The 26,474-nt window shown below is 38.8% G+C and overlaps 6 protein-coding genes across 8 annotated transcripts; 3 read left to right on the plus strand and 3 right to left on the minus strand.

Annotated features, from left to right (window-relative positions):
- The first annotated feature begins 864 nt into the window (after positions 1–864).
- Positions 865–3,780, plus strand: Alg11 (ALG11 alpha-1,2-mannosyltransferase). 2 transcript variants are annotated; one of them, XM_025301625.1, is made up of 8 exons: positions 865–1,183; positions 1,574–1,804; positions 1,949–2,181; positions 2,310–2,527; positions 2,622–2,906; positions 2,997–3,256; positions 3,334–3,468; positions 3,551–3,780. In XM_025301625.1, the coding sequence occupies exons 1-8, from the start codon at positions 1,062–1,064 to the stop codon at positions 3,636–3,638; spliced, it is 1,572 nt and encodes a 523-aa protein (XP_025157410.1). In that variant the 5' UTR covers positions 865–1,061; the 3' UTR covers positions 3,639–3,780. The 2 variants fall into 2 exon arrangements, with proteins under 2 accessions (XP_025157410.1, XP_011136794.1); XM_011138492.3 differs by having other exon boundaries at positions 866–1,245.
- Positions 3,781–3,783: 3 nt separating this feature from the next.
- Positions 3,784–6,632, minus strand: Rtca (RNA 3'-terminal phosphate cyclase). The gene is made up of 7 exons (XM_011138493.3): positions 6,478–6,632; positions 5,659–5,776; positions 5,242–5,563; positions 5,016–5,154; positions 4,799–4,938; positions 4,328–4,481; positions 3,784–4,255 (listed from the first exon to the last, which is right to left on the minus strand). The coding sequence occupies exons 1-7, from the start codon at positions 6,538–6,540 to the stop codon at positions 4,034–4,036; spliced, it is 1,158 nt and encodes a 385-aa protein (XP_011136795.1). The 5' UTR covers positions 6,541–6,632; the 3' UTR covers positions 3,784–4,033.
- A 1,142-nt stretch (positions 6,633–7,774) lies between these two features.
- Clbn (Nuclear export mediator factor NEMF homolog Clbn) lies at positions 7,775–12,152 on the plus strand. 2 transcript variants are annotated; one of them, XM_011138496.3, is made up of 11 exons: positions 7,827–7,842; positions 7,960–8,038; positions 8,313–8,484; positions 8,610–8,812; positions 8,893–9,971; positions 10,034–10,214; positions 10,344–10,645; positions 10,732–10,924; positions 11,029–11,347; positions 11,420–11,685; positions 11,758–12,152. In XM_011138496.3, the coding sequence occupies exons 2-11, from the start codon at positions 7,983–7,985 to the stop codon at positions 11,954–11,956; spliced, it is 2,970 nt and encodes a 989-aa protein (XP_011136798.1). In that variant the 5' UTR covers positions 7,827–7,842; positions 7,960–7,982; the 3' UTR covers positions 11,957–12,152. The 2 variants fall into 2 exon arrangements, with proteins under 2 accessions (XP_025157417.1, XP_011136798.1); XM_025301632.1 differs by lacking the exon at positions 11,758–12,152 and having other exon boundaries at positions 7,775–8,038; positions 11,424–11,665.
- A 427-nt stretch (positions 12,153–12,579) lies between these two features.
- On the minus strand, positions 12,580–15,767 carry LOC105181613 (serine/threonine-protein kinase VRK1). The gene is made up of 8 exons (XM_011138497.3): positions 15,392–15,767; positions 15,015–15,067; positions 14,869–14,938; positions 14,556–14,752; positions 14,250–14,463; positions 13,470–14,146; positions 13,231–13,344; positions 12,580–13,131 (listed from the first exon to the last, which is right to left on the minus strand). The coding sequence occupies exons 1-8, from the start codon at positions 15,546–15,548 to the stop codon at positions 13,003–13,005; spliced, it is 1,611 nt and encodes a 536-aa protein (XP_011136799.2). The 5' UTR covers positions 15,549–15,767; the 3' UTR covers positions 12,580–13,002.
- Positions 15,768–16,168: 401 nt separating this feature from the next.
- On the plus strand, positions 16,169–20,043 carry gwl (serine/threonine-protein kinase greatwall). Its single transcript, XM_011138499.2, has 3 exons — positions 16,169–16,633; positions 17,109–19,029; positions 19,369–20,043. Exons 1-3 carry the CDS (start codon positions 16,430–16,432, stop codon positions 19,413–19,415), a joined length of 2,172 nt encoding a protein of 723 aa, XP_011136801.1. The 5' UTR covers positions 16,169–16,429; the 3' UTR covers positions 19,416–20,043.
- LOC105181614 (proclotting enzyme) lies at positions 19,904–25,611 on the minus strand. The gene is made up of 6 exons (XM_011138498.3): positions 23,704–25,611; positions 22,041–22,351; positions 21,312–21,778; positions 20,862–21,136; positions 20,379–20,524; positions 19,904–20,095 (listed from the first exon to the last, which is right to left on the minus strand). The coding sequence occupies exons 1-6, from the start codon at positions 23,876–23,878 to the stop codon at positions 19,943–19,945; spliced, it is 1,527 nt and encodes a 508-aa protein (XP_011136800.1). The 5' UTR covers positions 23,879–25,611; the 3' UTR covers positions 19,904–19,942.
- Positions 25,612–26,474: the final 863 nt, after the last annotated feature.

Consider the following 26,474-nt stretch of genomic DNA (forward strand, 5'->3'; position numbering starts at 1 on the left):
ATTATCCATATTTTGCTAATTATTATTTCATTTTTGTACCAGTCATTTTTGCATCTTTCGTGGCTTATATCTTAGAAATGCGTGATCTCAGCTCGATGCGGTTTGCACGGATCTATCTTATTTCGTACCTAGATTAATGTCTTATAACAATTAATTTTGTAGCTTATACCCGGTGACAAGTTATTTTCGCTCCGGTCGGCCTTGAACTTTTCGCTTTAATTTCTCGATAACGAATAAGCGCACCTTGTTATAATTTGCGAAGATCTTATTTTGGGTATAGATTAAAATTTTATCGATATTTCTTCATTTAATATGGCGTGACAGGTCATTTCTGACCTTTCATTTTTCCATCTTTCGTGGCTGATAACTCCGGAACGTAGTGGCAGTTCGATGCTATTCGCGAGGTGCTTTCTTTCGTAGAGTCTAAATTAAAACCTTATTACTCGTATTTCGATAATTAATATTATGTGACAGTTCATTTCGGACCTTGTCACTTTGCCATCTTATGTGGCTTGTAACTTCGAGACGCATAATTAAAGCTCGTTGCTGTTGACGAAGATTTTTCTTATTTTGTGTTTAAATTATATATTCACTCATATTTCGATTGTTAATATTTAAGACCGTCTAAAGTTCACTTTCAGATACTCCATAGCCAATGAAATGTACAAGAATGTTTTGCACCTGAAGCATCTGAAGATAAACTTAAGACTGTCTTATGTACGTGATCTGACTACTACGAGATCTGAATACAGGCCATAGAGGCATTTTAAAATAGCGTTGCAAGAAAATCGCTACTATGGTCGCTCTCTAACACTTTCTGATTTATGGTTTGACGTCATCTGTTTGCAACTTGACGTCTCAGTTATACACGGTGTCTCAAAAGCAGCGGCTTTCAACCGGTGCGGCTTCTGTTATTTATTTCTTACCGCAGGACAAATCGACAGTATTGATTCTTTAAATAAATTCATTGTACCGTTATCACGCTAAATTCTTGTGAATCATTATTTGTACTTACTAATAAAGAAGGAAGATCTTTTCACAAAAATGTAAGATTAATCTTCATGAGATGCGGTCATGCAAGATTAACTGTTGATTATCGCGTCGTAGTCACACGTCGGCAAAAGTCGTTCAATGTGATTCAATTCGCAGTAACAACTGCAAGCATGGTTCTTTATGTTTCAATGTAAGGACGCACCGTGTTATCACTTTAGTAGTGCAATCTTCTGCATGGTGTGAAATTATTTGGTGCGTAATTATAATTTGAGTTCTAGTACTAAAATTCCAAATAGTTTATTACGAACTAATTTCAGTTCTGCTGTTTGTCATTTCGTTCCCTTATTTCGTCATTGTTTTATCAGATTTGTACTTATCATTTTATTTAGCATATATGATAATGTATATTTGCAGATAAATATAATTGCAGAATTAATTGAATTTGATTGAACTAGCTTTAAATCATGTTTGTATTATGGAAATAGCTTAATATTAATCAGAAAACAAACTTTTATGATGAAAATATGTATAAATGAAAGAAACATTTGCGGAAGCTAATACATGTCATTCATTTTTGCAGAATACTTATAATCCTATCCATAAACATGTTACTAATTATAACTACCTGTAAGATACTTTGTGGCCTGATCTTCCTGCCAATATTATTGATAAAGTGGAGAAAGATGTATTCGAGAAAGAGGAAAGAAAGGGAACAGAAAGGCACTGTTGTTGGAATCTTTCATCCATATTGCAATGCAGGTGGAGGTGGTGAAAGAGTACTTTGGTTTGCAGTACATGCTATACAGAATCAGTATGTGTCAACAATCTATGATACTTAACAGTAAGAAATACATGTAGCAATATTCCATGTTACATTAAAAATTTGTTAAATTTAAAATTTAAATCACTGTCTCCACAATGAATTTGTTATTGTTATTGTTTGCATTGTTTCCAGATATCCTGATGTAAACATAGCCATATATACTGGTGACCTTTATGCAGATCCCGAGGAGATACTCAGTAAAGCTGAAAAGGTATTTGATGTGAAACTGCAACGAAATATCGAATTTATTTATTTGCATAGGCGAAAATGGGTAGAAGCTGCTATGTATCCCTATTTTACACTTCTGGGGCAAAGTCTGGGATCTATCTGGCTGGGCATCGAGGCATTGAATAGTCTTACACCAGGTAACATATTGAATCTATTGATACAGGTTTGCATAGTATTTATACGCTTTACAAATTTCTGCTAATAAAATAATACATATAGAATACATGAATACACAAATAATATTAATCACGTAATAAAATTACAGACATGTATATCGACACAATGGGTTATGCCTTTACATATCCTTTGTTTAAATATATCGGTGGTTGCCGTGTCGGATCGTACACGCATTATCCCACTATTTCGTATGATATGCTAAAGTACGTGTACAGGAGGGTGGTGTCGCATAACAATCGTAAAATCATTGCGAGAAACCCAATTTTCACAATGGCAAAGCTAGCTTACTACAACTTGTTCGCGCTCGTAAGTACATACATGTGATATAATCAATGTATTCAACAAAAAGTAAAGGAAATATGCTGTTTCCAAATGATAATTGGACAGTGGATCGTTTTAGTTATATGGCTGGGTCGGCAATTGCGCTGAGACTGTAATGGTAAACTCTTCATGGACAGAGGATCACATCAACTCAATCTGGAAATGTCCGCTGAAGACGCATCGCGTGTATCCGCCGTGCAGCGTAAAGCATTTAACCGAGTTGCCGCTTCTCAGCGACGAGGAGAAGGGCGATTGTATACGTATAGTGGCTGTCGCGCAATTCAGACCGGAGAAGGATCATCCGCTCATGCTGAGAGCAATGTTTGAGCTAAGATCGATCCTTCGTGAGGAAGTCTGGGAAAAGGTGAGCTGACGATTTTCCACGAGAACGAAAAAGAGCAACGTGATATAATATATCTCGAAATTAAATTAATTAAAGTTCATTGTTATGTAGGTAAAATTGATTTGTATCGGCTCGTGCAGAGATGCTGAGGACGAAGCGCGCGTCAAGGATATGCAAGATCTGACCAAACATTTAGCTCTAGAGAAGAATGTCAAGTTCAAGTTGAACATCCCATACTCCGAGCTCGTATCGGAACTTCAAAGGGCCACTATTGGCCTGCACACAATGTGGAATGAACATTTCGGCATCAGCATTGTGGAATGCATGGCTGCAGGACTGATCATGGTAGCTCATGCTTCCGGTGGGCCAAAGTACGCGATTGTGTATTCAATAACGTTATAACGGAGAAAGATCTGTTTGACAGGAAAATATTTTGTAATTTTTTTAGGGCAGACATCATAGAAACGCAGAAGGGTAGTATGACTGGGTTCCTCGCGGAAACCGAAGAAGAATATAGTAAAACATTAGCATATATTATATGTATGAGCCCGAGTGATCGAAACGCTATTAGACTTGCTGCGAGGTATGAATTTATAACACGATGTATAAAATGCTTATAATTATCTGACATTTCGTGACTAAGAGAATCTTATTTCTTGCTTCAGATCATCTGTGAGCCGTTTCTCGTGTGAGAACTTCGAAAGAGAATTCCTACGAGCGATCGAGCCGTTTTTCAGACTGAAACAGCAATAGTTTCGTCGCTTTGGAATTTCTTTAAAGTACGGTGAATCATATGTACATACGAATTATTCATTTCAAGATTGGCTTTCACGGTAATACGTTTCACTATCCTATGTATGTACAAGAGTGATGTATATATGTAATAAATAATAGTCAATTGTCATCAGTTTTTTTATTATGCATTATTTCTCGCAGCGCTCTTGTGACTAGAAATTCTAAAGTTAAATATCGAAAGTTTACACGAGAACATGAATAGACGATTACGCGCTGATGTAGACTGCAGATTTTTCCTGACTGTAAATACGACAGCAACAATTACTGATTGTTTGAATTACTGATGTGACATATGTGTTGAAATTATTGAGAAATCGCGTGCGTTACGATAGAACGCAAATTTTATGCAATGTTTATTTAGATAAATTGCTGTTAATCAAACCACATCCTTGACACTCTAGAACGTAGGATAAAGTGCCCTTGTTGTCGGCGCTTTCCAACAGATTGAAATGAAGTCCACGATTGCCCAGCATAATTTCCGCTACCTGCATGGCGGTCTGCGTATGACTGGTCAGCTGTTTATCGCCGACTTTGATCCTCGAGACACCTTCCGCTAATGTCATTAAAATGATCATCTGCAATATAATAACACGATGAGCTGAAGAAGGTTGAAGTACTTGGTGTCGACAGTTTCATTACGCTCTTACTTGGTCCTGCATATGCTCATCGACGCAAGCACCAGTTAGTATTGGCTTTAAAATGTCTTCAGCTGCCGTTTTACCTGGTGATGATGTATCTCGAGGTCCGCGACCCAAGCCGGAACCCCCGAAAAAGCAGTCAGTACTGGTGATGCACACTATACTAACATTACATTAGAACTTGTTTGAATATGAGTAATCTCATTCTGCTTGTATAAAACATGCCAACATCTCAATAATATAGCAGGAACTAAAATAACAATACTTCAGTAATAACAGAAACTCAAGGATCAGGAGCTCAAAGATTATTATTAGAATTTAGAAATAACATTTGGGAAGAAGTTTCTATAGGATTCTATATTTATTCTGTAGGAATATATCAAGAAAAAACCCAATTAATCGCTCTAATTCACCGTTTTGCAGCAAACGAAATAAATTATAAAACATGCTTTGAATATAAAAGGTGAATATAAAAGTTACTTGATGCCAGATCCGTTTCCTGTAGTTATCAATTTATTTACTGGGTAACTCTCGATGTCCATTGGTGGCACTTCAAACTTATTAATCATTAATGTGTCTCTTAGAGTCGCTCTGGCATCGTTCGCCATCTTATACGCCTCCTGCAAGGTGCGCAACAGATTATGTCTAATATTCCGCTTGAAAGCTTGTTAGCAGATTTGATTAGAGCAATACATACTTTTATATAATTAATATCAGCAAAAGACCATCCTATTATTTGTCGCGGAACTCCCGGATCAATTAAAGTAACTGCATTTAAGTGATGGATTGGATGTATATCTAAACGTACTTCGCCTCCGCCCTTCGGATAATATCCCCTTTATTTGTTAATAATTTTAATATGAGTGTAGAATAATATGCAATAGAAAATTCATATTCAAATACAACAGATTAAATAAATATACCTCCTTGCGATGCTACTTTGAAATTTTGCTCCAAATTTATTCAGCATTGGTTGAAATACTTTGAGCAGATATTCTATGTGTGGTCCCATAGGCACGTTCGTGCCACCTTTGAAAAAGAGTGTGATTTCTTCATTGCATGGTAAGAAGAGGGCACAAGGCAGAGCTACTTGAGCTAATAAGCAAATACATCCAGCAGTATGCGTGTCTGCTATAAATTGCTTCTTGTATTTGTTCAGTGGGCCAGGATAAAATTTCAAACTTGTGGATCCCATGCATCCACCTTTAACCTCAGCATTACACATTTCTTTAGCAAGCTCTACACCTATAACATTAAGTAGAAATTATCCAAGTTTCAATCACAACAATAAAACACAGAATCTCATTCTCTTTCATCGTATTGTACATTTTAAATGTTACATTTTAAATGTTGCGCAGCAAGACCAGGCTTGAGCCTTCCAGCACGTATATTCTCTATTTCAATAGGGATACGATAAAGTGTGCTCAAAGTTAATGCAGTCCTTAGTACTTGTCCACCCTGTGAATAATATAATATTAAATAAATTGAATACAAAAATATGATATAAAATTTGAAACATTATGTATATTTCTCCTCCAGACATAAAAAATAGTCAAGAATGAAAAAGAAGACCGATATATTCATGAAATCGATATTTTCATGAAATATGTTACATGATAAACTGGATAAAGATATAAGATGAACTGGAGAGAGATATAAGGCTTTCTATTGTAAACTAGAAAAAGATGGCTAAAATAGGAACATGTAGAAGAATATAATAATGCAAGCTAAAGCTCATCCCAAACTGGAGTCAATGGATGATGATGATGATGATGATGTTATTACAAACACACTACATACAATTAACAACTGTATAAAATAAATCTTGTAGTATAAAATAATTCAGTAAGATATTTTACAATATTAAATATATTGTAAAAAGAAACAAATTTCAAAGCACAACTTCTTTAAGATAAAGAAGCACATTATATACTAACTATCTAATATATTGGAATAATATTTATATTAATGTGGTAATTATATACATTATATTTGTATTAATGGTAATTATACACATTAATTGTATTAATGTGATAATTATATACATTAGAAGTAGTGGGAGTGATTGTATTCACATATTTCTTTGGTATTTTATTTTGATGTAATAAGAACTAGGAATATAATTAATTAGGGAATAATATCATCAATATAATACTTACACCTTCGCCTAAACTGCCGTCTATTCGTACGACGGTTGACATGATGCCACAATTTCTCAGCATCTAAGACAGTCCAATACAACCCGTCAAGTTAAGGGCCAGAGCACAGACTTCTGCATAACGCATAATACACAACGCATAAGAGAATCGACCAATCAGAGTTCTTCATTTCTGTCCTGAGGAGGGAAATGAAGAAAACTAATTGGTTTATTCTCTTATGTGTTATGCAAAAACCTGTGCTCTTGCCCTTAGGGCATTTCCCTCCTCAGGACAAAAATGAAGAACTCTGATTGGTTGATTCTGCGTTGTGTATTATCCATTATGCAGAAGTCTGTGCTCTGGCCCTTAAGGCCATCACACACAATGAATGTAAGCAGTAAAGAAACTGACCAATCACAATCAATTAGTCTTACGACACATATTGTAGACAGTAGACCAATGGTGCGATTCTGTAACTTGTTATTGGAGTTAACAACACTTTCGTCGTTATCGTTGCGCAGCTTTTGTATACCGTAGAAAAGCTGCGCAACAATAACGAAACTGTCGTTAACTCCAATAACGAGTTACAGAATCGCACCACAGGTCATAGTTTTCATTTCTCCCTATTTTTCCCTCTCCTCTTTTCTTCTGGAATAAACTATGAAAATTGACACACACATACTGCACTTTTCTACATCTAATAAACTAAACAGGTCTATTTAATTATTCCTCTCTTTCTATTGTTAAATCAAAGTCGTGATATGACTCAACGATTGTGCGGACGGTATTTGAATTTTCTAGTACACTGGAAAGCAAAACGGTTTCGACAGTTTTTTTTCTAGTGACATATGTAACCCATATAATTTTAAATTTGAGAATCACTTGCACAAGAGAGAGAGAGAGAGACCCGCGATCTTTTGTTTTGCGCAGTTTGGTTAAGCAGTGATCCTCAAATTCACAACTACAAGGATAAAGCCAGCGGCACACGGTGCTTGTTTTCGTGCTGGACTGCTTGCTGTATGAAAATACTGCGTTCTGATTGGTAATATTCCGAAGATGGATGGAAATGCACCAATCAGAGCGCAGTATTTTTATCCAGCAAGCAATCCAGCCCGAAAACAAGCACCGTGTGCCGCTGGCTTTGGGTGCGGTCCATAAATCGCTACAAATGCTTCGAAGCGTTTTTACTTCTCTCTCTTCCTTCGTTTGCATCCAAGAAATAGAACGAGAAAGAAAAACGCTTCAAAGCATTTGTAGCGGTTGCCGGACCGCACTCTTAATCCATGTCACTAGAAAAAAAAAACTGTTGAAACCATTTGCTTTCCAGTATACAACCTGATAACGATAAGATAATAAATCCTTTAACGATAAAAACAAATCAGTTAAGTATGTACAGATAAGTCTGATTGATTACATGATAACATTTAAATGTGAGAAACGTAATATTAAGTAATATAGTGTAACATCAAATGTCATTGTATGACTCTCGGTAAATCTTTCAAGGGGAGAATAAAACCTTTTCAAGAATGAAGACACGATTTAATACTTACGATCTTGTATGTTCAGTAACTGAACTACAAAGGTAAGCAAAAAATAAAAAGATTTGCTACAAATTTAGTGGAATATTAAGATTAGTAATAATGTTTAAATCATATAATCTAACATATTATGTTATCAAAATGGAACTGTGGTTTTAATTTGTTTTGCTAGATTACTTAAAGTATTGGTAATTAACTACTGTTGTAACATATATATATACTAGTATAAATTTGGTAACAAATTATGTAATTATTAATTCTAAGATTTCATAAATTATATATGTATACATTATTTCTTACATATTCAAAAACTTTTAGACTTATTGGGATGCGTGTCAATCAAATATATGATATAGATCATCGTACATATCTTATACGCTTTCAACGTAGCGAGGAAAAATGTGTTTTATTACTTGAATCTGGTAATAGAATCCATACAACAGGTTTTGAATGGCCAAAAAATATAGCTCCTTCAGGTTTCTCTATGAAGGTATCTCCAAAGATTATATGTAATAATAATAATAATAATTTTGAATTATAAATTAACTTTACTTTCTTTCTATATCTTAAAAAATGACAATATATTTTTGTTTTATAATCAATAAAATGTTATAGATGCGCAAACACCTTAAGAATAAGAGACTAGAAAGTCTCATGCAAGTTGGTATAGATCGAATAATAGACTTGCAATTTGGAAGTGGTGAGGCTGCATATCATATAATTTTAGAGTTGTATGATCGTGGTAATATAATTCTCACAGATCATGAAATGGTAATTTTGTACATTTTAAGGCCTCACACAGAAGGAGATAAAATTAGGTAAATATACAAGATAAGCTCATAGTATGTGTGTATGTATATATATATGTAAAATATTAATAAATTTGTATAATATTTAGGTTTGCAGTGAGAGAGAAGTATCCATTAGATAGAGCTCACAATGAGGCAATGCCACCTATAGATGAAATCCATGAACATCTTCAAAAAGCCAAAACCGGAGAAAGTCTTAAGAAGGTGTTAAATCCAATATTAGAATTTGGTTCAGCTGTAATTGATCATGTTTTACTTAAAGCTACATTTGCCCTTGGTTGTAAAATCAGCAAAGATTTTAACATCACTGAAGACATGCCAAAGTTAATTTTAGCACTTGAAGATGCCAATAATATCATGGATAACGCGAAAAAAAGTGCCTCAAAAGGATATATTATTCAAAAGAAAGAAGCAAGACCGACTCAAGATGGCAAAGAAGAGTTTATATTTGCTAATATCGAATTTCATCCATTGTTATTTGAACAATATAAGGACCAACCATACAAAGAGTTTGATTCCTTTGATGCCACAGTGGATGAATATTTCTCCACAATGGAAGGACAAAAGCTAGATTTAAAAGCCCTGCAACAAGAAAGAGAAGCTTTGAAAAAACTGGAGAATGTAAGGAAAGATCATGATCAGAGATTGATTACATTGGAAAAGACACAGGAGGTTGATAAACAAAAGGCAGAATTGATTTCGAGGAATCAGACTTTAGTGGATAATGCTATTCTAGCCATACAAAGTGCTTTGGCAAATCAGATGTCCTGGCCAGATATTCAAGTATTGTTGAAAGAAGCTCAAGCTAGAAGTGATCCTGTCGCCTCTGCTATAAAACAATTGAAGCTGGAGACAAATCATATTTCCTTGTTGTTACATGATCCTTACGAAGAGAGCGACGAAGAATCTGAGTTGAAACCGATGATCATTGACGTAGACTTAGCTCATACAGCATTCGGTAATGCTCGGAAGTATTACAGTCAGAAAAGATCGGCAGCTAAGAAGCAGCAGAAAACGATAGAATCGCACGGAAAAGCCTTGAAATCGGCAGAGAAGAAAACGAAGCAAACATTGAAAGAAGTTCAAACTATACACAGCATCATTAAGTTAAGAAAAGTATATTGGTTTGAGAAATTTTATTGGTTTATTACATCTGAGAATTATCTAGGTAAGTTTTTCTTTCCAACAAGTTGGTGTCAAGATTTAATTTATTATAACATAAATGTGCAGTGATTGGCGGAAGAGATCAGCAACAGAACGAGTTGATAGTAAAGAGATACCTAAGAGCAGGAGATCTATATGTTCACGCAGATTTAACCGGTGCTAGTTCTGTTGTGATAAAAAATCCCACTGGTGGTTTTGTACCACCAAAATCATTAGCGGAAGCAGGTACAATGGCTATTGCATACAGGTATAATTTTTGTTTTTATAGTGGTATATACATATAGCTCCTAAATTTATATTTGTTTATATACTCTCCGAGATGAGCCGTGAAAACAATCATTCTTTTAATATCATAAGTAACATTTCGTTCTCTTAGTGTCGCTTGGGACGCTAAAGTAGTAGCAAATGCATGGTGGGTACATCACGATCAAGTGTCAAAAAGCGCGCCTACTGGAGAATATCTTACTACTGGGTCCTTCATGATACGTGGAAAGAAAAATTATTTACCACCGAGTCAATTAATTATGGGATTGGGTATTATGTTTCGATTGGAGGAAAATTCAATAGAACGACATAAAGATGAAAGAAAAGTCAAAGCTGTAGGAGAGGAAAGTGAAAATGTGGATTCGGTGATCGAAGATGACAAAGAAATAGAATTAGAAGGCGACTCGGATGAAGGTAATAACGTAGCAAATCATGTATGGTTGATAAAAAACATCGCGATTATTAATCTAGTTTCAATAATTTCCAACTTTTTACATTAGATGAAAATCTAGAAGACAAAAATGCGTTAAATCCTATTCATGAGGAAGATCATTTGGAACCGGAATCGTGTGCAACAGATAATAAAGATGCCAACAAAGATGAAGGTAACGACGAAGAAGAAGAGGAAGAAGAAGATGATACGAAATGTCAATTTCCCGATACGCAGATAAAACTTGATCTTTCGGGTCCAAAGTAAATAAATATCAAACTTTTAATTTCCTAATTGAAATATAATATAATATACGAATAATTTCATATAATACGTGATAATAATGATGTATTTTTGCGTAAAACAGAGTAAAACTGCACGTTGATAATAATCAACCATTGATAGCAACACAAAAGGATGCCGAAGAAAATGTAGTTTATTTAGGAGATGATAAACCTGTTATAGTAAATTTACCGATTAAAGAGAAACGAGCAAAAACAAAACAAAAAGTACAACCAAAAGAACCGAAAGAAAAGATTGAGAAGAGTGACAAAACTGAAATTGATAACAAAAAAATAGAGCAGCCTGTATTGAAACGAGGACAGAAAGGAAAATTAAAGAAAATGAAAGAAAAGTACAAGGATCAAGATGAAGAAGATAGACGACTTTCGATGCTTGTTTTGCAGGTATTTCTTTTTTTACTTTTGCATCATATTAGACAGTTATTCATAAATATTTCTCATTTCTCTTTTTTTCAGTCAGCAGGTGCAGCTAAAGAAGATAAAAAGAAAAATAGGTCTAAAGATCTGTCGAGTCCTAAACTGCAAGGGAAGAAAAAGCCAAACGTAAGAATGAACGTTCCTGCACCATCTGCACATATAATAGATAATGCTGATGAGGAAGATACAGGTCCGACTCCCGAAGTTGACATGCTTGAGCAACTAACAGGAAAGCCTTTTCCAGAGGACGAATTATTGTTCGCTGTACCTGTGGTAGCACCTTATAGTACCTTATTGAATTACAAGTAAGTTATTATGTGAAGTTTAATATATATGTCGTGTTTCACATTTATAATATACTTCAATATTTGTTTTAGATTTAAAGTGAAATTGACACCTGGTATTGGAAAGAGGGGCAAAGCAGCCAAGACAGCTATAGCAGTGTTTCTCAGGGACAAAGAAATATCTTCGCATGAAAAGGACTTATTGAAAGCGATTAAAGATGAAATGTTAGCTAGAAATATACCAGGGAAAGTGAAAATAAGTGCTCCTCAGATTCAAAAACTGAAGAAATGATTGCCTGGCGATATTGACGATTTCAACTTGTATGATTATAAAATTACTAGTGTTATATGGTATACAAAACTTATAAAAAGCATCTTTAAGAGCATATACTTGCTTGCAATCGCACTTTTTGGCAAATATTGAAATAATGTTCAATGAATTGACAGAAAGATTACAAATTTATAAGATTACGATTAATTTAAATAATTGCCAATTTTTCTCTTAAAAATTAGACTATTTAGTATAAGTGTCTATGTATATAAAAAATAAAAGAAATTCGTTACTTTTATTTTCAGTGATTACTCTAAATTAGTTTTAAATATTTAAGTCCAGATATATTTCACATAAATAAGAATATAAATAATAATGGTATGTATGTGTCCATAATAAGAAACTTGGTTATTTGATTTTATAACTAAATATCTTGCTAATAAATTATCATTAGGTATAAAATGGTAGAATTTCTGACTTACTTTTATACAGAGTTCAATAAATTAAGATGATTTCGTAAATGAGAACTTATTTACGAGTATAAAATGAGAACAAGAATAAATTTAAAACAAGAAAGCAAGCAAAAATGAAACATCAAAGATTATGTCATGTATTGTAGTAGAATATAGAAATAAACATTAAATATTTTATTGTATACTAAATTAGTATCGAACAATTAGTACGATGCATTTGATTCAAAATGTATTTATTTCCAGAAAAAATGAATATTCACATATTTACAAGAATTTGACCTAAATATAATGTTCGATACACAGACAGTATCCAATAAATATCAAGTAACAGCAACATAACGTGAATGTTCCATTTAACAATGTAACTTATACAACCCGCGTCAAATAACAATTATATTGTTAAATGAGATATTGTAACATTAGTATTGTGTTATTGCTACTTAGTATTCACTGGATAATATTGCTGATCATTAATGTTTAATATATAAGAAATCACGTACAAAAATATAAATAAAAGATACGTAGTTACGGATTTTTTTATAGTCCACTTCTCACAACTACTTTGTGTGTTCGATACTACTATAATTCGAAGAATTACATATCAAATATATCATCTTCCGATTCAGTTTCAGGCAGTGTTGGTTTACGGTACTGTAATGTCTTCTTGGTAGTTACTTTCCTTTTAGAAGAAGTAGGTCTTGATCTCGTTCCTTTTGGCACAATCTGGTCATATATAAAATATATCGGATATTAATTTATATTTTTTAATTTGAAAAAAAAAAATGAGATCACATCATTGATTAAATATATAAAATGTTTTACCTCAGGCTCGGTTTCAGAAGCAGTCGAATTACCCAAAGACATAACTTTCTGTCTTGTTTTATCATTCGTGGTTGGTTTCTTCTGTCTTACTTTATGTGGACGTTTTATCAACGGCTATTGTACAAAAACACTTTAGTGACTGAATAGAAATATTTATGAAACGCGCACTATTTTAAAAAATATAAAATAAAAAAATACAAGAGATTAAATTTGTAATAATTTTTTATAAGATAGATTACCTCCATTGAATCGTTTTCTGAATCATCATCAATATGATTGACTCGTATTTTTTTTTTACTACTCAATGCAGTTTCATTCTCCATTGCCTTAGGCATTTCGTCAATCGATTCTAATTTTTTTGTTTTTTGAACAATTTTAATATCATATTCACCATCAGGATCTATATCTTCTAATACCTTCTTAATGTCTTTCTTATTACCACGCTTTTTATCAATCACAACACCTATGGTACTTTCTCTTGGATTTTCTCTCATAGGACTTAAACCAGATATATGTTTCGAACGCGGACTTTTTCTAATTCGTTCTACTAGTTTATTTGCTTTCTGTGGCGTAGATTTAGTAGAAATCTTTTGAGTGGATGTGTTTTTCAAACCTAATTTTCCATCTGGTTTGTGATTTAGTTTTTTTAAACCAGTTATTAATATGTCTTTAAATTTTTCATAACATGGTGTTTCATTAAATTTCATGCTGCTTAATAAAGTTATAAATTTATGCATAACTTGTGGAACTGATCCACGAAAACATTTGTCTAAAAAATTATTTATATTTCCGAAAGCTTTTTCCTTCTCTTTCTGAACATTAACTTTATCAGCTAATTTTTCCCACGGAAGTGAACCACATAGCCAAAGAATCATATTGTAATATAAAACTTCAATATCACCACGCAGTGTTGGCACTGAAAGAAGAGACATGTATTTGGAATATGTGTTATTTTTCTAGTTAAGATTCAAGAAGAAACATATATTGCAGTATAAGTTACAATTCTCCTTCATTGTTACCTCCCATATGGGCATCTCTGCTTGTATATTGCAAAGTTCCATTATGTGCCTTCTTTGGATCCATTTTTAATTCAGTGCTTGTTGTACAGCGAGAAGCTAAGCCAAAGTCCACTAAATAAACTTGATCATAGGATTGTATATCCATTAATAAGTTTTCACCTTTTATATCAGCATGTACATAATTTTTATGGTGAATATATTCTAATATGTCTATCTAGGAATTCATTAAAATATTACCGTGTAAATCATAACTTATATCAAAATATAACAAGTTATATGGGTATAAAATAAATATAATCATCTTACTATTTGCAAAGTTAGTTTATATACTGTATGTTCTGGAAATTGTCTACCATTTGCTTCAAAAATTTTCCACAAATCTGTCCCATATCGATCTATTACTAAAAATCGATATTTTGTATTTTTATACTCATGACTTCCAGAAGCAATATATCTAGGCATTCCAAGCACGGCAAGTTTTTTCTTTCTTTGCCAACTATCAACTAGAAAGATTTTATGATATGCTTACCTCTTAAATATTTTGTTGTTCAATATTAGCATTTTTAACAAAAGAAATCAATGAAAAATATTGAAGAGATATTCTTAATTCTAAACTCACTTTCATCTGGCTTGCAATTCCTCATATAAAAATGCATTTCTACAAATAATGGACCATTTCCATGTGGTTCCTAAATTTACAGGGTATAAGAAATAAAAATATACTTGATATTGGATATGATAAACACAAAGAATTTTAGTACTTACAATTTTTATAACATTGGAATAATCTTTTGGAATATTCCCAGAATATGATGCTGCTGTAAATAATCATATTATCCAATTAATTATATATAACAGCCTAAATATCTATAAATAATATATCATACAACAAAATCAAATGTTACGTACATGGATATAATTATGCAAGACAAAACTAAATGCAAATCTGTATCTCTAGTAAACTAGTTTTGCATGATCATCGTATAGATTCTTAATAAAATATGTTGTGAATAGCTTTTTGATTTTTTTTGTCTAATTATATCTAGTAGATTTTTAGATGTTTATGAATAACGTAGTTTGCAATGACATATTATTAGTAAATCTGTTCCAAGTTACACTAGCAATGAAATTTGTCCACTTACCAGAGTAAACCTCGCCGAAACCGCCAACGCCGATCGACTTGCCAAGAATCCATTGTTTTTTCGATATATCCGTAAGAACTTCTCCAGGCTGTATCGCTTCGGGCATTTGATAACCGCCTTTTTTACGCGGTGCTCTTTTTGCCACTTTCGCTGCCATTGCAGTGTGACAAATCTGATTCTTTGGTAAATTAAAACGTAAATGTAGCACGTAACGTCGTGTAATGAGACAATCAGTGATTATCGATGTCGAATACGCAAAATAGTAACGTTGCAATTATTAATTAATCATGCATGAACACATAACGCGCGGATGCGTTATATTCGGCAGACTAACCTACGATACCATAACGGAACATGCGATTCGACAAACAACCGCTAAAACTTCGTAAAGGCATTTAAATACTCGGTATTTAAGATGAGCATCATGTGAACGTTAAAATTACTATACCTATGGGCGCGTTCGCATGTACCGTCACTTATTTTATTGAACAAAATGGCGATGTAATTCTTCTATAGAAGGAAGAAAATAGCAATATGATTTCAAATAAATGACTTTTACCGAGAGACAACCCATTATTATTAAGAAAGTTCTTGTTCTTATCAATAAGAACAAAGTTGCGTTGCCCACCCTGAAGTCGCCTATATATTCCATATGCCATATGGTCTGTTCTTTGTAGCTGCACTGCTGAACTGGTGCAATAAGCTAGAGTGAGAAAACCTATATTTGTCTCACTTTAACTTATTGCACCAGTTCAACAGTGCAGCTACAAAGAACAGACCAATAGCGAATATATGTTGCCGCGTGCATAGTGGTGAATTTGACAAGTGTCAAGCTGCTCTTGAGATTTTGATTTTGCGCGAAATATGACAATGATAATAGCCGGGATGGAACGAATTACGGTACGAAGATTGCGATTTTTATGAGACGGCACGCACGCTAGCGTAAATACGTTGAAATCTCGTGTCTTTGGGAGGTTACCGGGTCTCGTGACTCGATCGTTTAGGTTATCCTTATTCTCGTGTCTCTCTTCTTTTTAAATGGAAGAAACGACGAGCAATTCGTCGGGATTGCACCTAGATGGAAATAATCGCATCGCCGAGTCGGGTGACAAGACACCCTCCGGGAATGACAGTAACGTGGAATGTCAGTACGGAGATCGGACGCCGCAGCAGTCATCCGACAGATTCATCGACAACTCTATCTTCAATACTATTTCCAAAATCGTCAATCCTAATACAAAAGTAAGCGCACTCGTTATTTTCTTTTTATTCATATATAAAAATAGATTTTCTTTTGGAGCCACATGTCTGGATTTTCGGAGGATCCGATTAGTATAATCATAAGAAATTTGAGAAAACCATGTTTCTCATTCTTCTTGTTTGCATATAATGTATAGATCGTAAATTATGATTTTATAAAATATACAATCGAAAGAAACTTATTGATATTTGCAAAGTATATTATTTTGCCAGCTTCTGTGATAGCTGAAAATCTAAAGTTTGCCTTGTTAAGTAACTGCATTTGTTAGAATTAGATTAACCATTAATATGTGTTATATTAAACGGGAAAGCCCAAAGAATAGCTATACTTAAACTATATTGCACAACTAAAGCATGTTGCAATATAATTGATCCTCTTTTATCTTCATAGAAATATATGCATCAAGCAGCATATTTAACATATAACATATTTAACATTAATGCATCTTTTCACTAGGTGCCAGAAATTGAAGATTTTAAGATAGTAAAACCAATAAGCAGAGGAGCGTTTGGTAAGGTATTCTTAGGATACAAAAAATCCAATCATGAGCAAGTGTATGCGATTAAAGTGATGAAGAAGAATGAGATGATCCATAAGAACATGGCGTCGCAAGTGGTGATAGAGCGCAACGCGCTGGCTTTGACCCGCAGTCCATATTGTGTGCAACTGTTTTACTCGTTGCAGACCGTCAGCAGTGTGTACTTAGTCATGGAATATATGGTAGGCGGCGATCTTAAGAGCCTGCTCGGTTTTTATGGCTACATGGAGGAATCCATGGCGGCTTTTTACACAGCAGAGGTGTGCCTAGCGCTGGAATATCTTCATTCGCACGGTATCGTGCATAGGGACTTGAAGCCAGATAACATGCTCTTGTCTAGCGAAGGGCACGTTAAACTCACGGATTTCGGACTCAGTAAGATATCATCCTTACACAGGGACCTCGAGATATCGGATCTGGTGAATTGCACGCCCAGTCTCTGCGCCAGAACACCTGGTCAGCTCCTCTCGCTGACCTCTCACTTGTCCTTCGGTTCTGCGCAAAAATCTATCAACGAATCGAACCTCAGTGATTCGAGCACACCGGCCATGAACCTACTCTCAGCGCTACAGAGGAACAGTACTAAGCCGCAGTCGTCACCAAATTCGATCATCTCGTCAGCTGCGTCTGGTGATTATTCACGTGTGTCCGGTATCACGCCGTTTCAGTCGGTGGAAGATCTACATTTGGAAGGTACGGAACAGGGTACGACAAAGGACAAGGACCTTAGAAACAGTGAACAGGGCTCGTCGGGGACCGACAATAATAGTTCTGGCAGTTACCACACCTGCGAATCGTCCTCCATTCAAACGAACAATCATACCATTCAGAACATGGAGGATGATGACGAATCCACGCTCGAGGCTGAACAATCTCAACAGCCTCTGCAAATCAGTCCGCTGAGCACCTGGGCGAAATCGTTCAGCAGGGGAGCGAAGAGGAAGCGACATGAGGAAGCCGCAACGACTACCGGCTTAACGTGCGAGATCAATGCGATTGATTTGGATGTCACCAAGACACCTAAAAGAAAGAACCGCGGCCCCTTATTCTCCAACGCGAATACGATGATCAATGTCACCGTGGTGTCCGACAAACCGATAGATACCACGACCGACACGAGTACTGACGAGCAAGACGCCGGTTCCGCGGGTAGAGTAGCCTTCAGTACACCGGTATCTTCCATTAAACAGAAGAGCCGCGAGAACGGGGAGCAACGGAAGTGTCAAGAGGAGAACAGCACTTTGATCAAGGCGACGAGATTTCATTTACCGCCACCGTCTACTTCGCACTCAGCGCCGAACCTGCACACGTGTGACACTTCCGATGGTCATCGTTCGCCCCAAGGTATCTCGCCCATTAAGACACCCACGACCTCGAGCAACTGTTACACACCCTACCGAACGCCCAAGTCCGTCAGAAGAGGCGGTCAGACTACGGCCAACAGGTCGGATGATCGGATACTCGGCACGCCTGATTATCTCGCGCCGGAACTGTTGCTCAGGCAAGGCCACGGACCGGCGGTAGACTGGTGGGCGTTGGGTGTGTGTCTGTTCGAGTTTTGCACGGGGGTGCCGCCATTCAACGACGAGACGCCGCAAGCGGTATTCGCCAACATCCTGGCGCGGGACGTACCGTGGCCAGAGGACGAGGAGGCTCTGTCGTCAGCCGCGACTGAAGCTATCGACGCATTGCTCACCTTGGACCAAGCGACGCGTCCTTCGGCGAAAGAGGTGCGCGCTATGGCTCTTTTTCAGCATTTCCCCTGGGACGAGCCCTCGACAGCCACACCACCTTTCATCCCGCAGCCGGACGACAAGTATGATACGTATTACTTTCAAGGTATGTCACTCTTCACATCATGTCATTGCTGCTTAAGGTACGATACCATAACGACGGCATTCATTTCATTGCTGCTTATGGTTTTGGTCGTAATTATGAGATAGAGTAGAATAAAAGAGAGAGGACTGGCAAATTTTCATTAGATTGCACATTGTTTCGTCTTGCTTCCCTCTTAAAATTAGTATTTTTTAAAGTAGTATTCGTTTCCCTTATATACGCGCGCGCGCGCAGTATTCTTAAAAACTATATCGTCGATGTCATCGTTATTCGATTATCGATCACAGTCGACACCGTTGATGGTATCGACGACTAACGCGGGAACATTTTTCTTTTTTCCAGCGAGAAATACTCTTCAACACTTGAATGTAAGTCAGTGTGATACGTAGACTTCGACGGTATGCGGGCGTGGCAGGAACGGAAGTCTACGGTATCGAAATATTATTACTATGTGTAACTTTATATTTTTATATGTACTTGCGTATGTATAGAGTAGTATAAAATATTTTGTCAATACGTGAAGTCACGCGAGTTGGCGTTCGTTTTCTTATAGTAGATGAATGATGATGGCATTATTTAGCGATGAGAAAGCGCACACACAGAGCACAATGATGTGGAACTTGAGACGAGTTGGAACGTTCGAATCTTGCATAATTAAAAACAAAAGGAAGAAAAAAAAAAGAAAATGACGGTCGAACTTCCTCGAAAGTGCGACTACGCGTTTACTGCTTTCGATGCACGAAAGCATTTTTCTTTTTAGTACCGCTGTAGGGGAAGCTCTATCTTTGTTAGGGCTCGAGAGTTTTTTATCACATTTTTTTCGGATCGAATGCGGCGAATCTTGCGTTTTTCGACAAGCCTTCTTGCCGAGATAATAGCGGCTGTGCGAATCAGGGATGGTAGATTAAGGTATCCTCTATTTTAGATTTTTGTAAATCCACGGTAAAAAGTGCGTCACTCTCGTGTACACGCCTGGATATTGTCCTTTACCGCAACCTATTCCCCAAGACACTATTCCCACTTGCGTCCAGCGCCCATCGTTAATCATTAACGGGCCTCCGCTATCGCCCTGTTCATAAAATGTAGAAGTACAACGTCATTAATGCTCATCATGTGAAATTTTCTTGTACATACAAAAATATTGATCGCGATCCGCAATCTGTTGCGTGATGAGATCGCTTGATTCTTACAAATCTCTCTTCTTCTTTTGTAAAATTAATTATTGATTTGAGACTAAGTAATAAATCAATTTTGCTTTCGTTCAGTAGAAACTAATCAACTGATCGCCGTACACTCGGGCTCACTATGAGCCGCGATATTCGAATGTACAAATGTAAAATGCGAATACGAACCGAGCATGAATCCTTAGCGGCTTGACCAGCGCACAGGAAACTGTCGACGATTCCTCCCGGTGCCGCTATACCATATTTCAACTTGCACTCGCTGTTCGACCAGACCGGGATTGAGACCTCTTGCAAAACCGCCGGTTGCACCCCACCTAGTCGAATACAATAAATTGCTGTTAAATTTCACGTGTCTGTTTATACCTCTTCGGAGTAATATTCCGATCAATCAGCGAATAGTCGCGCGCGTGTGTGTGTGTGTGGAAAATCATTCTCCTTGCCTAACTGTCTGTCGCCTTGCGTGGCGACTATGCAAATCGATTCTTTAGAAGAGAAATGAAAAGGTAAACGAATTGAAGGAACGTGCACGCAGATGTCAATCGCACGCTCGTTATTCCAAGTTAAGAGCAAGGACCTTCCTCTCTTTGTTCACGTGACTACTCGTTGAACAACTTTCCGGTTGAAGTCGTATTAGCATAACGTTCTTCATACCTTCTCTCAAAGAGCCCCATCCGATGACGGTGGCCGTCTTGCCGGAATACAGCTGTGATCCGCTGGGAAGACAGATCGGTCGGATTTGTTCGGTGAATTCCACCGGCTCGTTCATCGTGAGGAGCGCCACGTCGTTGTAGAGCGTCTGGGCGTTGAAGCCCCGATGCCTCACGACTCTTTGTATGCGTTTCTCGATGTGACGGATCTCCGTGTTGGTCTTGATGTTGTAATCGCCGATACGCACCGTCAGCCTCGCGACGTCCCAAGAATTCATGCTGAAACAGCGATCAATTCGTCTTGCCAGGAAATCTGAGCGATATCGGATATCCTGCTAGGACAAATGAAAACGAGAAAGAATCAAAAGCGTCGACGATGTGACCTCATCCCGATCGAGAGCGCGTTGAATCTCTTTGATTCGCGGAAAATCGTTAGACTCATATTTTTGCGTACTTGGCGACGCAATGCGCGGCCGTCAGGATGTGTCGATCGTCGATGAGTGAACCGCCGCAAAATTGTCGTCCAGCGTTGAAGAGCGCGGCGATCCACGGCCATTCTCCTGGATCCGCAGGCCTACCGCCTACGATACGCTCTTGGTCCTGATTGCCGTTCTTCGCGCCGCATTGCGACAGGTTGAAGCTCGAGCTGGTGATGGTGGTTGGCTTGTTGGTCGTCGGTGTGACGGTTGCGGCTGGCCACCACGTCGGCTTCTTCGTTGGCCACGTTGTGGCGGATCCAGGTTTTTTAGAGCTCGTGATGATCGGCTTCACGGTAGTGCTGCGCGTCGACAGAATAGAGGGTGGATGAGTCGGTAGTGGTGGTATCGTGTGATGCGGGGGGTGCGTAGGGATCGGTGGTGGCCAAGTGGGTGCAGCTTGAGGACGCGCTACGTTCTCGTTTTTCTTTCTGTTGTCTTCGACCTGAAATGAAATTTCGACGTGTATTATAAAAAAACGGTGAAAAAGAGCTTCGCATCGTGAAGACTTGAATTCTTTATCGGACAGATGGCTCGTAAAGAGATCTTTCGCGAAATCATATCGACGTGGAAACTACTTCCCAGACTGAATCCGATGGATTTCGACGGGTGTAATATTTACAGTTTCATATATTTCCAGAATAGCGAGAATGATTACTGGGGGTAGAAAAGAAATGTTCATTAGTAGCTCTCGCGGTATTTTTTACCTGCGGTTCTTCCACAATCGCAGAATCACAATTGTCGGGCCGGGGCGTGACGATCGGGTGCAAGTTCGAGCAGCAGATTCCAAAGCTCATGTGTCCATCCTCACGGATGTAGCTGCATGTGTCGTACACGCCGAGTACCCAGCCGTCCAGAGCACCGAGATCTGGAATCTTGAAGTATGGATAGCACTCTTTGAAGGTCGTGCAATGACCAACCTCGCCTTTCGAAGTCAGACAGGTCTCGCGAGTTGCGGCACCGCTCCAAAGAATTTCCCGACCCTTCCTCGATGTGATCTCGTTTGGTTCAATCGCGGCTACAAATTAAAATTTCATGCAACTGTCTAATTTCAATTTCTCCGACTTTGTGAAATGTATGTATGACTTTGTAAAATCAGAATGCATCGAGCATGTTTATCTCGGTACGTACTCGTAGATACTTGCTTTCGAATAAACATGTGTGTACAATATTCAGGAGATATATGACGTGCATCTTTTTCACCTTAAAAAAAATCTGCAAAATTCGAGGAAATACGGATACGAAGAAGAAAACAAAGCAAGCAAGTCATAAAATATATGATGCACTGTACAGCCCAGCGATCAACTGCGCAATTTTGGCGAAAAGCTGATTATCAGGAATTATGTATAAACGCGACAATATACCATCATTTTTGTCTTCATATCAACCTTATGTTGCCATTCGCGTAACATGCGTGACTACACAGTCGCCGACCGAAACATAATAAAATTCCATCGAGATACTTAGCGGGGCGAGTTCGCTGACCTACGAGTCACACAGGTGCACACGTACATCAAAAGTGAGTAGCGCGCCGGGAGAACTTCCGGTCGCCGTGTATGAGACGCGCACGCCAATGTTCATCGTTCGTCAATCGTTAACCGATATGTGTTGCATCTGCCGGAGGAATTTTGCGGTCGCCGATGAGAAAAGCGAGAATCATCAAGGCCGAGAGACGGAGTCATTGACCACGTCCAAGAGGGACTGCACGGGGCCGGCGTACTGTTGTTCCTGACTAATGATTCCAGGATAATCGGTGATGTAATAGCGGATGAGTAAAAATTGCCGGAGCAGTCATTATGCGCGGAATATGAAATAGGACAGGAGCGTTGATTTTTTTCCGGACCGGTAACTGATTTAAACTGATTTAAACGTATCTCGCGTCGACGATAGCAAAATATTTCAGAGGCATTATTTCCTCGCTGTGAATTAATTAAGATAAAATATGAAAGATTCTCTCTCTCTCTCTCTCTCTCTCTCTCTCTCTCTCTCTCTCTCTCTCTTTCTTTTTCGTTGTTTTACAACAATTGGAGAAGTTCAATCGCGATGACGTTTAAGAATAGTCGTAATTTTAGTTTTTTGTCGTCAGCGTTGTTTTTTTTTCTTTTTTTATGACAAGAAAATAAACTAAAACTGTACAGCAAAGTCGACAAAATTTTACAAAACTCGGGAAATCTTCCGACGATTCTGGACGCGCATGATTCTCAGGGGAAACTCGAAGATGAACGAAACGTACGAACGAAGGATTCGGAAGAATTTCCTCGAAGCTCGAAGCATGTCCTCAAGCAGATGCCGACAAGGCTGTCATAAGGACCGAGAGTCTACCTGGACGAGCAGCGCATACGAAACGCTCTGCCGGTGATCGATACTGACCTTCGACGATCACGGCATCATCGTCTTCCAGCAGACGAGGATCGTCGAGCGATTTGTAGCTCCGCGATTTAGATGCCGGCGCGTCAGGCGTTTCGGGCACGTCTGCCGCGATCACCTGCACCACGAGCACCAGCACGATCAGCGCAAACGACGACAATCCGCATGGTCGACCCATCCTGACCAGGAGGATCGTCGTCCTGCAACGAAGGTATTCCGAGACGCACCGCGAGAGTGAAGAACAACGGACGACGCGCGAGAGACTTTAGGACGATCACCACGTGTGCGAACGTCGGCCGAAGACCCTGAGGACTTCACTAGACCGCCGTCGAGCTGCTGAATAGCCGCTGCTCGAGCTTATAACGGGCTCGCCCTCCTCTCTGGCACTCGGCGCTACTCTCTGCCCCCGGTGAGCTCCTCCGCGGAACGCACGAGGTGTTTCGTGCTCTTTTCTTCTCTTGTTCTTTTATCACCACCTCGAGAGCCGTCCGCTCCCGTAGTAGAATGGCCGCGGAGTAGGCGATAGACGGAGGAGAATCACGCTGGAGATCGGAAGAGAAACACAAGGTCCTTGCCGATGCGCAAAAAGCGATCCTCTCATCGGTTATTTACGCCGCGTGAGGGTGCAGCGTTTCCTAGAGCAAAATCGAAGCGCTCAGTCACGTTATCCGTTCTTCACGTTCTTTTGTGCTTCTGCTAAGGACGAAGTAATAAATTATATTATTTTTTGATTAGATGTAAAACATGGTTCTATCCGATTAGATTTTATCGTGTGCCTTTCCCTCTCATTCGAGGTACTTCCTGACGCAAAAGTGAAGTAAGTTACGAAGACGCACTGTTTTCTCTGCGATACATACGCGAGATAGGAAATTATGTGTCATCGGCGGCATCGATGTGTAATATATTTCGTATACAACGATATGTTCATTTTGCAATACGGTTTCCTAATACCTCGCGAAGCAATTGCGGCTTGCTCGAGCGAGGTCCACGATCGATTTGTGATCTGAATATATAACACGCTGACGATAACGCCTATCTGTGTGAATGGGATTAAAGTTATATCTAGATTACGTAAGCTGTATGATGGAACCGGATCACGCTCGATCGCTGTTCGATCGCGATTCGTGTCCAGCTTGAACGCCGCGCGCCGGCATTTGCATAGAGAACACGATCCTCCGCTTGGCCTTGAAGATGCCAAGAGAAGGCTGCACGTAAGGGACGGCCGTGAACTTGCTTACCGCGTGATCCTCATGCGCCTTCGTCTATCCCGACAGTACGTATTTATGCATTTCCTTCCGCCGACGATGAATATAGAACCGTCTCTCCCCCAGCGTTCTCCTTCGCCACGGCATCTTTTTTTCCACCTCGAAGGCGCTCCTCGGCTCTCGCCTGTTGCTTCTCGCGCGCAACTCACGTCATTGGTCGAACGTCATTGTTGCACGGTGAGCGTTAGGCTATGACAGCGAAGTATACTGATGCGGCGGTATATGCACTGGGCAAATAACGTGAATAAAAACAGAGGAAAAAAAGAAGAAAATATTTTTGCGTGCTTGTACGAAGCGTATTCTGCAATTTTGAGCGAACGAACGTGCGCAGAAAGTGTTGCATCGCGCTCGCTGCATCGTGAGCGAAGCTTCCTCGGTGAATGTGAAGAGCGTTGAGAAAGCGAATTCAGCGTCCATTAGAACGAGATCTTCGATCTTTTTGCGTTAGATACAAACAGTATCTTTTCCACGCGCGGGAGAGCGAAAGAGGGAGCGGAGGGGTGCTCGGACCTTGAAGTGTACGTCAGGATACTGCGATACCTAGGGTCGACGAACCGCGTTCTAAAGGGCGGAGGGGGAGGCAGAGGGATTTTAAATTCGCGCGTTCTTTGACCGGACAACTAATAACCACTTGCCGTCGACGAGAAAGAGAGAGAGAGAGAGAGAGAGAGAGAGAGAGAGAGAGAGAGAGAGAGAGAGAGAGAGAGAAGGGAAGAGAGAGAGAGAGAAGGGGAGAGAGAGAGAGAGAGAGAGAGAGGGAGAGAGATGGGGGAAAAGAAAGAGACGTTTTTGTTGTCGCTTCTAAATGAGGGCTCGGTAATCGGTAAAGACAGCGGTATCTGTGACTCGCCAAACCGGACTCCGCCGAAAATACGCGCGTATTACCAGCCCAGAAGTGAGCGGGCGATCGTGGGTGGCTAGACCGCGGATCTCGAATCCTTGTCGATCGCATTTGCACATGATCGTGTCTGCTGTCGAATTTCGCTCGTGTCTATTATCGACTCGGGATTCGCAAGAGATGTCAGCGCGCGAAGGCCGGCCGTGTCGACTTTTGTCCGATCTGGAAACCGTAAGCGAGGTTCAACGTTCTCGTTTTGAACCGTCAACCCTCGTCGTCACAGAAACATCCACGATGTGTGGCGATACTCGGACGCATGTAATAAAATCCGTTTGGAGGATTCGTATTGGCGCCACGGCGATATTGCCGGGCCTCGTTAGATTCTTCCTCCCAAAATGTACAAACCGGTTGGGTCGGGGTTGTTCGCAATCAAGCGGCAGATATCAAATCTCGATATCATGGCTCGTTACGCTTCTAACGACGTCATTCGAGACGGAGGATCTATGAAAAAGAAAAAGAATCCGTACAACTCTCGGGGTTGGCGCGCGGATAAAAGAAGGTTGAAGAAATTCACCTCTTAGTTCGAGTCAGGTCGGACCTGCCAACTTCAGAAGTGGATTTAATTACACGTGCGATGAAATATATGCTAAATATAGCTTGAATGTTGCGAC

Source organism: Harpegnathos saltator, unplaced genomic scaffold (assembly GCF_003227715.2).
Source record: "Harpegnathos saltator strain DR-91 unplaced genomic scaffold, Hsal_v8.6 scaffold434, whole genome shotgun sequence".
In the NCBI taxonomy this organism is placed as follows: domain Eukaryota; kingdom Metazoa; phylum Arthropoda; class Insecta; order Hymenoptera; family Formicidae; genus Harpegnathos; species Harpegnathos saltator.

Bases quoted from the DNA above. Each gene is read 5' to 3' on its own strand.
- Clbn (XM_011138496.3), top strand. From the start codon at position 7,983: ATGAAGACACGATTTAATACTTACGATCTTGTATGTTCAGTAACTGAA. The intron at 9,972-10,033 runs GTAAGTTTTTCT...ATAAATGTGCAG, and splicing joins TACATCTGAGAATTATCTAG to TGATTGGCGGAAGAGATCAG. The intron at 10,925-11,028 runs GTAAATAAATAT...TGCGTAAAACAG, and splicing joins CTTGATCTTTCGGGTCCAAA to AGTAAAACTGCACGTTGATA.
- Alg11 (XM_025301625.1), top strand. From the start codon at position 1,062: ATGAGATGCGGTCATGCAAGATTAACTGTTGATTATCGCGTCGTAGTC. The intron at 1,805-1,948 runs GTATGTGTCAAC...CATTGTTTCCAG, and splicing joins GTACATGCTATACAGAATCA to ATATCCTGATGTAAACATAG. The intron at 2,907-2,996 runs GTGAGCTGACGA...ATTGTTATGTAG, and splicing joins GTGAGGAAGTCTGGGAAAAG to GTAAAATTGATTTGTATCGG.
- LOC105181613 (XM_011138497.3), bottom strand. From the start codon at position 15,548: ATGGCAGCGAAAGTGGCAAAAAGAGCACCGCGTAAAAAAGGCGGTTAT. The intron at 14,147-14,249 runs GTAACAATGAAG...CTCTTCTTTCAG, and splicing joins CAGAGATGCCCATATGGGAG to TGCCAACACTGCGTGGTGAT. The intron at 13,345-13,469 runs GTAATCTATCTT...TTTGTACAATAG, and splicing joins CAGAAAACGATTCAATGGAG to CCGTTGATAAAACGTCCACA.
- gwl (XM_011138499.2), top strand. From the start codon at position 16,430: ATGGAAGAAACGACGAGCAATTCGTCGGGATTGCACCTAGATGGAAAT. The intron at 16,634-17,108 runs GTAAGCGCACTC...TCTTTTCACTAG, and splicing joins TCGTCAATCCTAATACAAAA to GTGCCAGAAATTGAAGATTT. The intron at 19,030-19,368 runs GTATGTCACTCT...TCTTTTTTCCAG, and splicing joins TGATACGTATTACTTTCAAG to CGAGAAATACTCTTCAACAC.
- LOC105181614 (XM_011138498.3), bottom strand. From the start codon at position 23,878: ATGGGTCGACCATGCGGATTGTCGTCGTTTGCGCTGATCGTGCTGGTG. The intron at 20,525-20,861 runs GTATGAAGAACG...GTATTCGACTAG, and splicing joins ATGGGGCTCTTTGAGAGAAG to GTGGGGTGCAACCGGCGGTT. The intron at 20,096-20,378 runs GTTCGTATTCGC...TTTTATGAACAG, and splicing joins CCGCTAAGGATTCATGCTCG to GGCGATAGCGGAGGCCCGTT.
- Rtca (XM_011138493.3), bottom strand. From the start codon at position 6,540: ATGCTGAGAAATTGTGGCATCATGTCAACCGTCGTACGAATAGACGGC. The intron at 5,155-5,241 runs GTATATTTATTT...TAACAAATAAAG, and splicing joins CAAAGTAGCATCGCAAGGAG to GGGATATTATCCGAAGGGCG. The intron at 4,482-4,798 runs GTAACTTTTATA...ATGTAATGTTAG, and splicing joins GGAAACGGATCTGGCATCAA to TATAGTGTGCATCACCAGTA.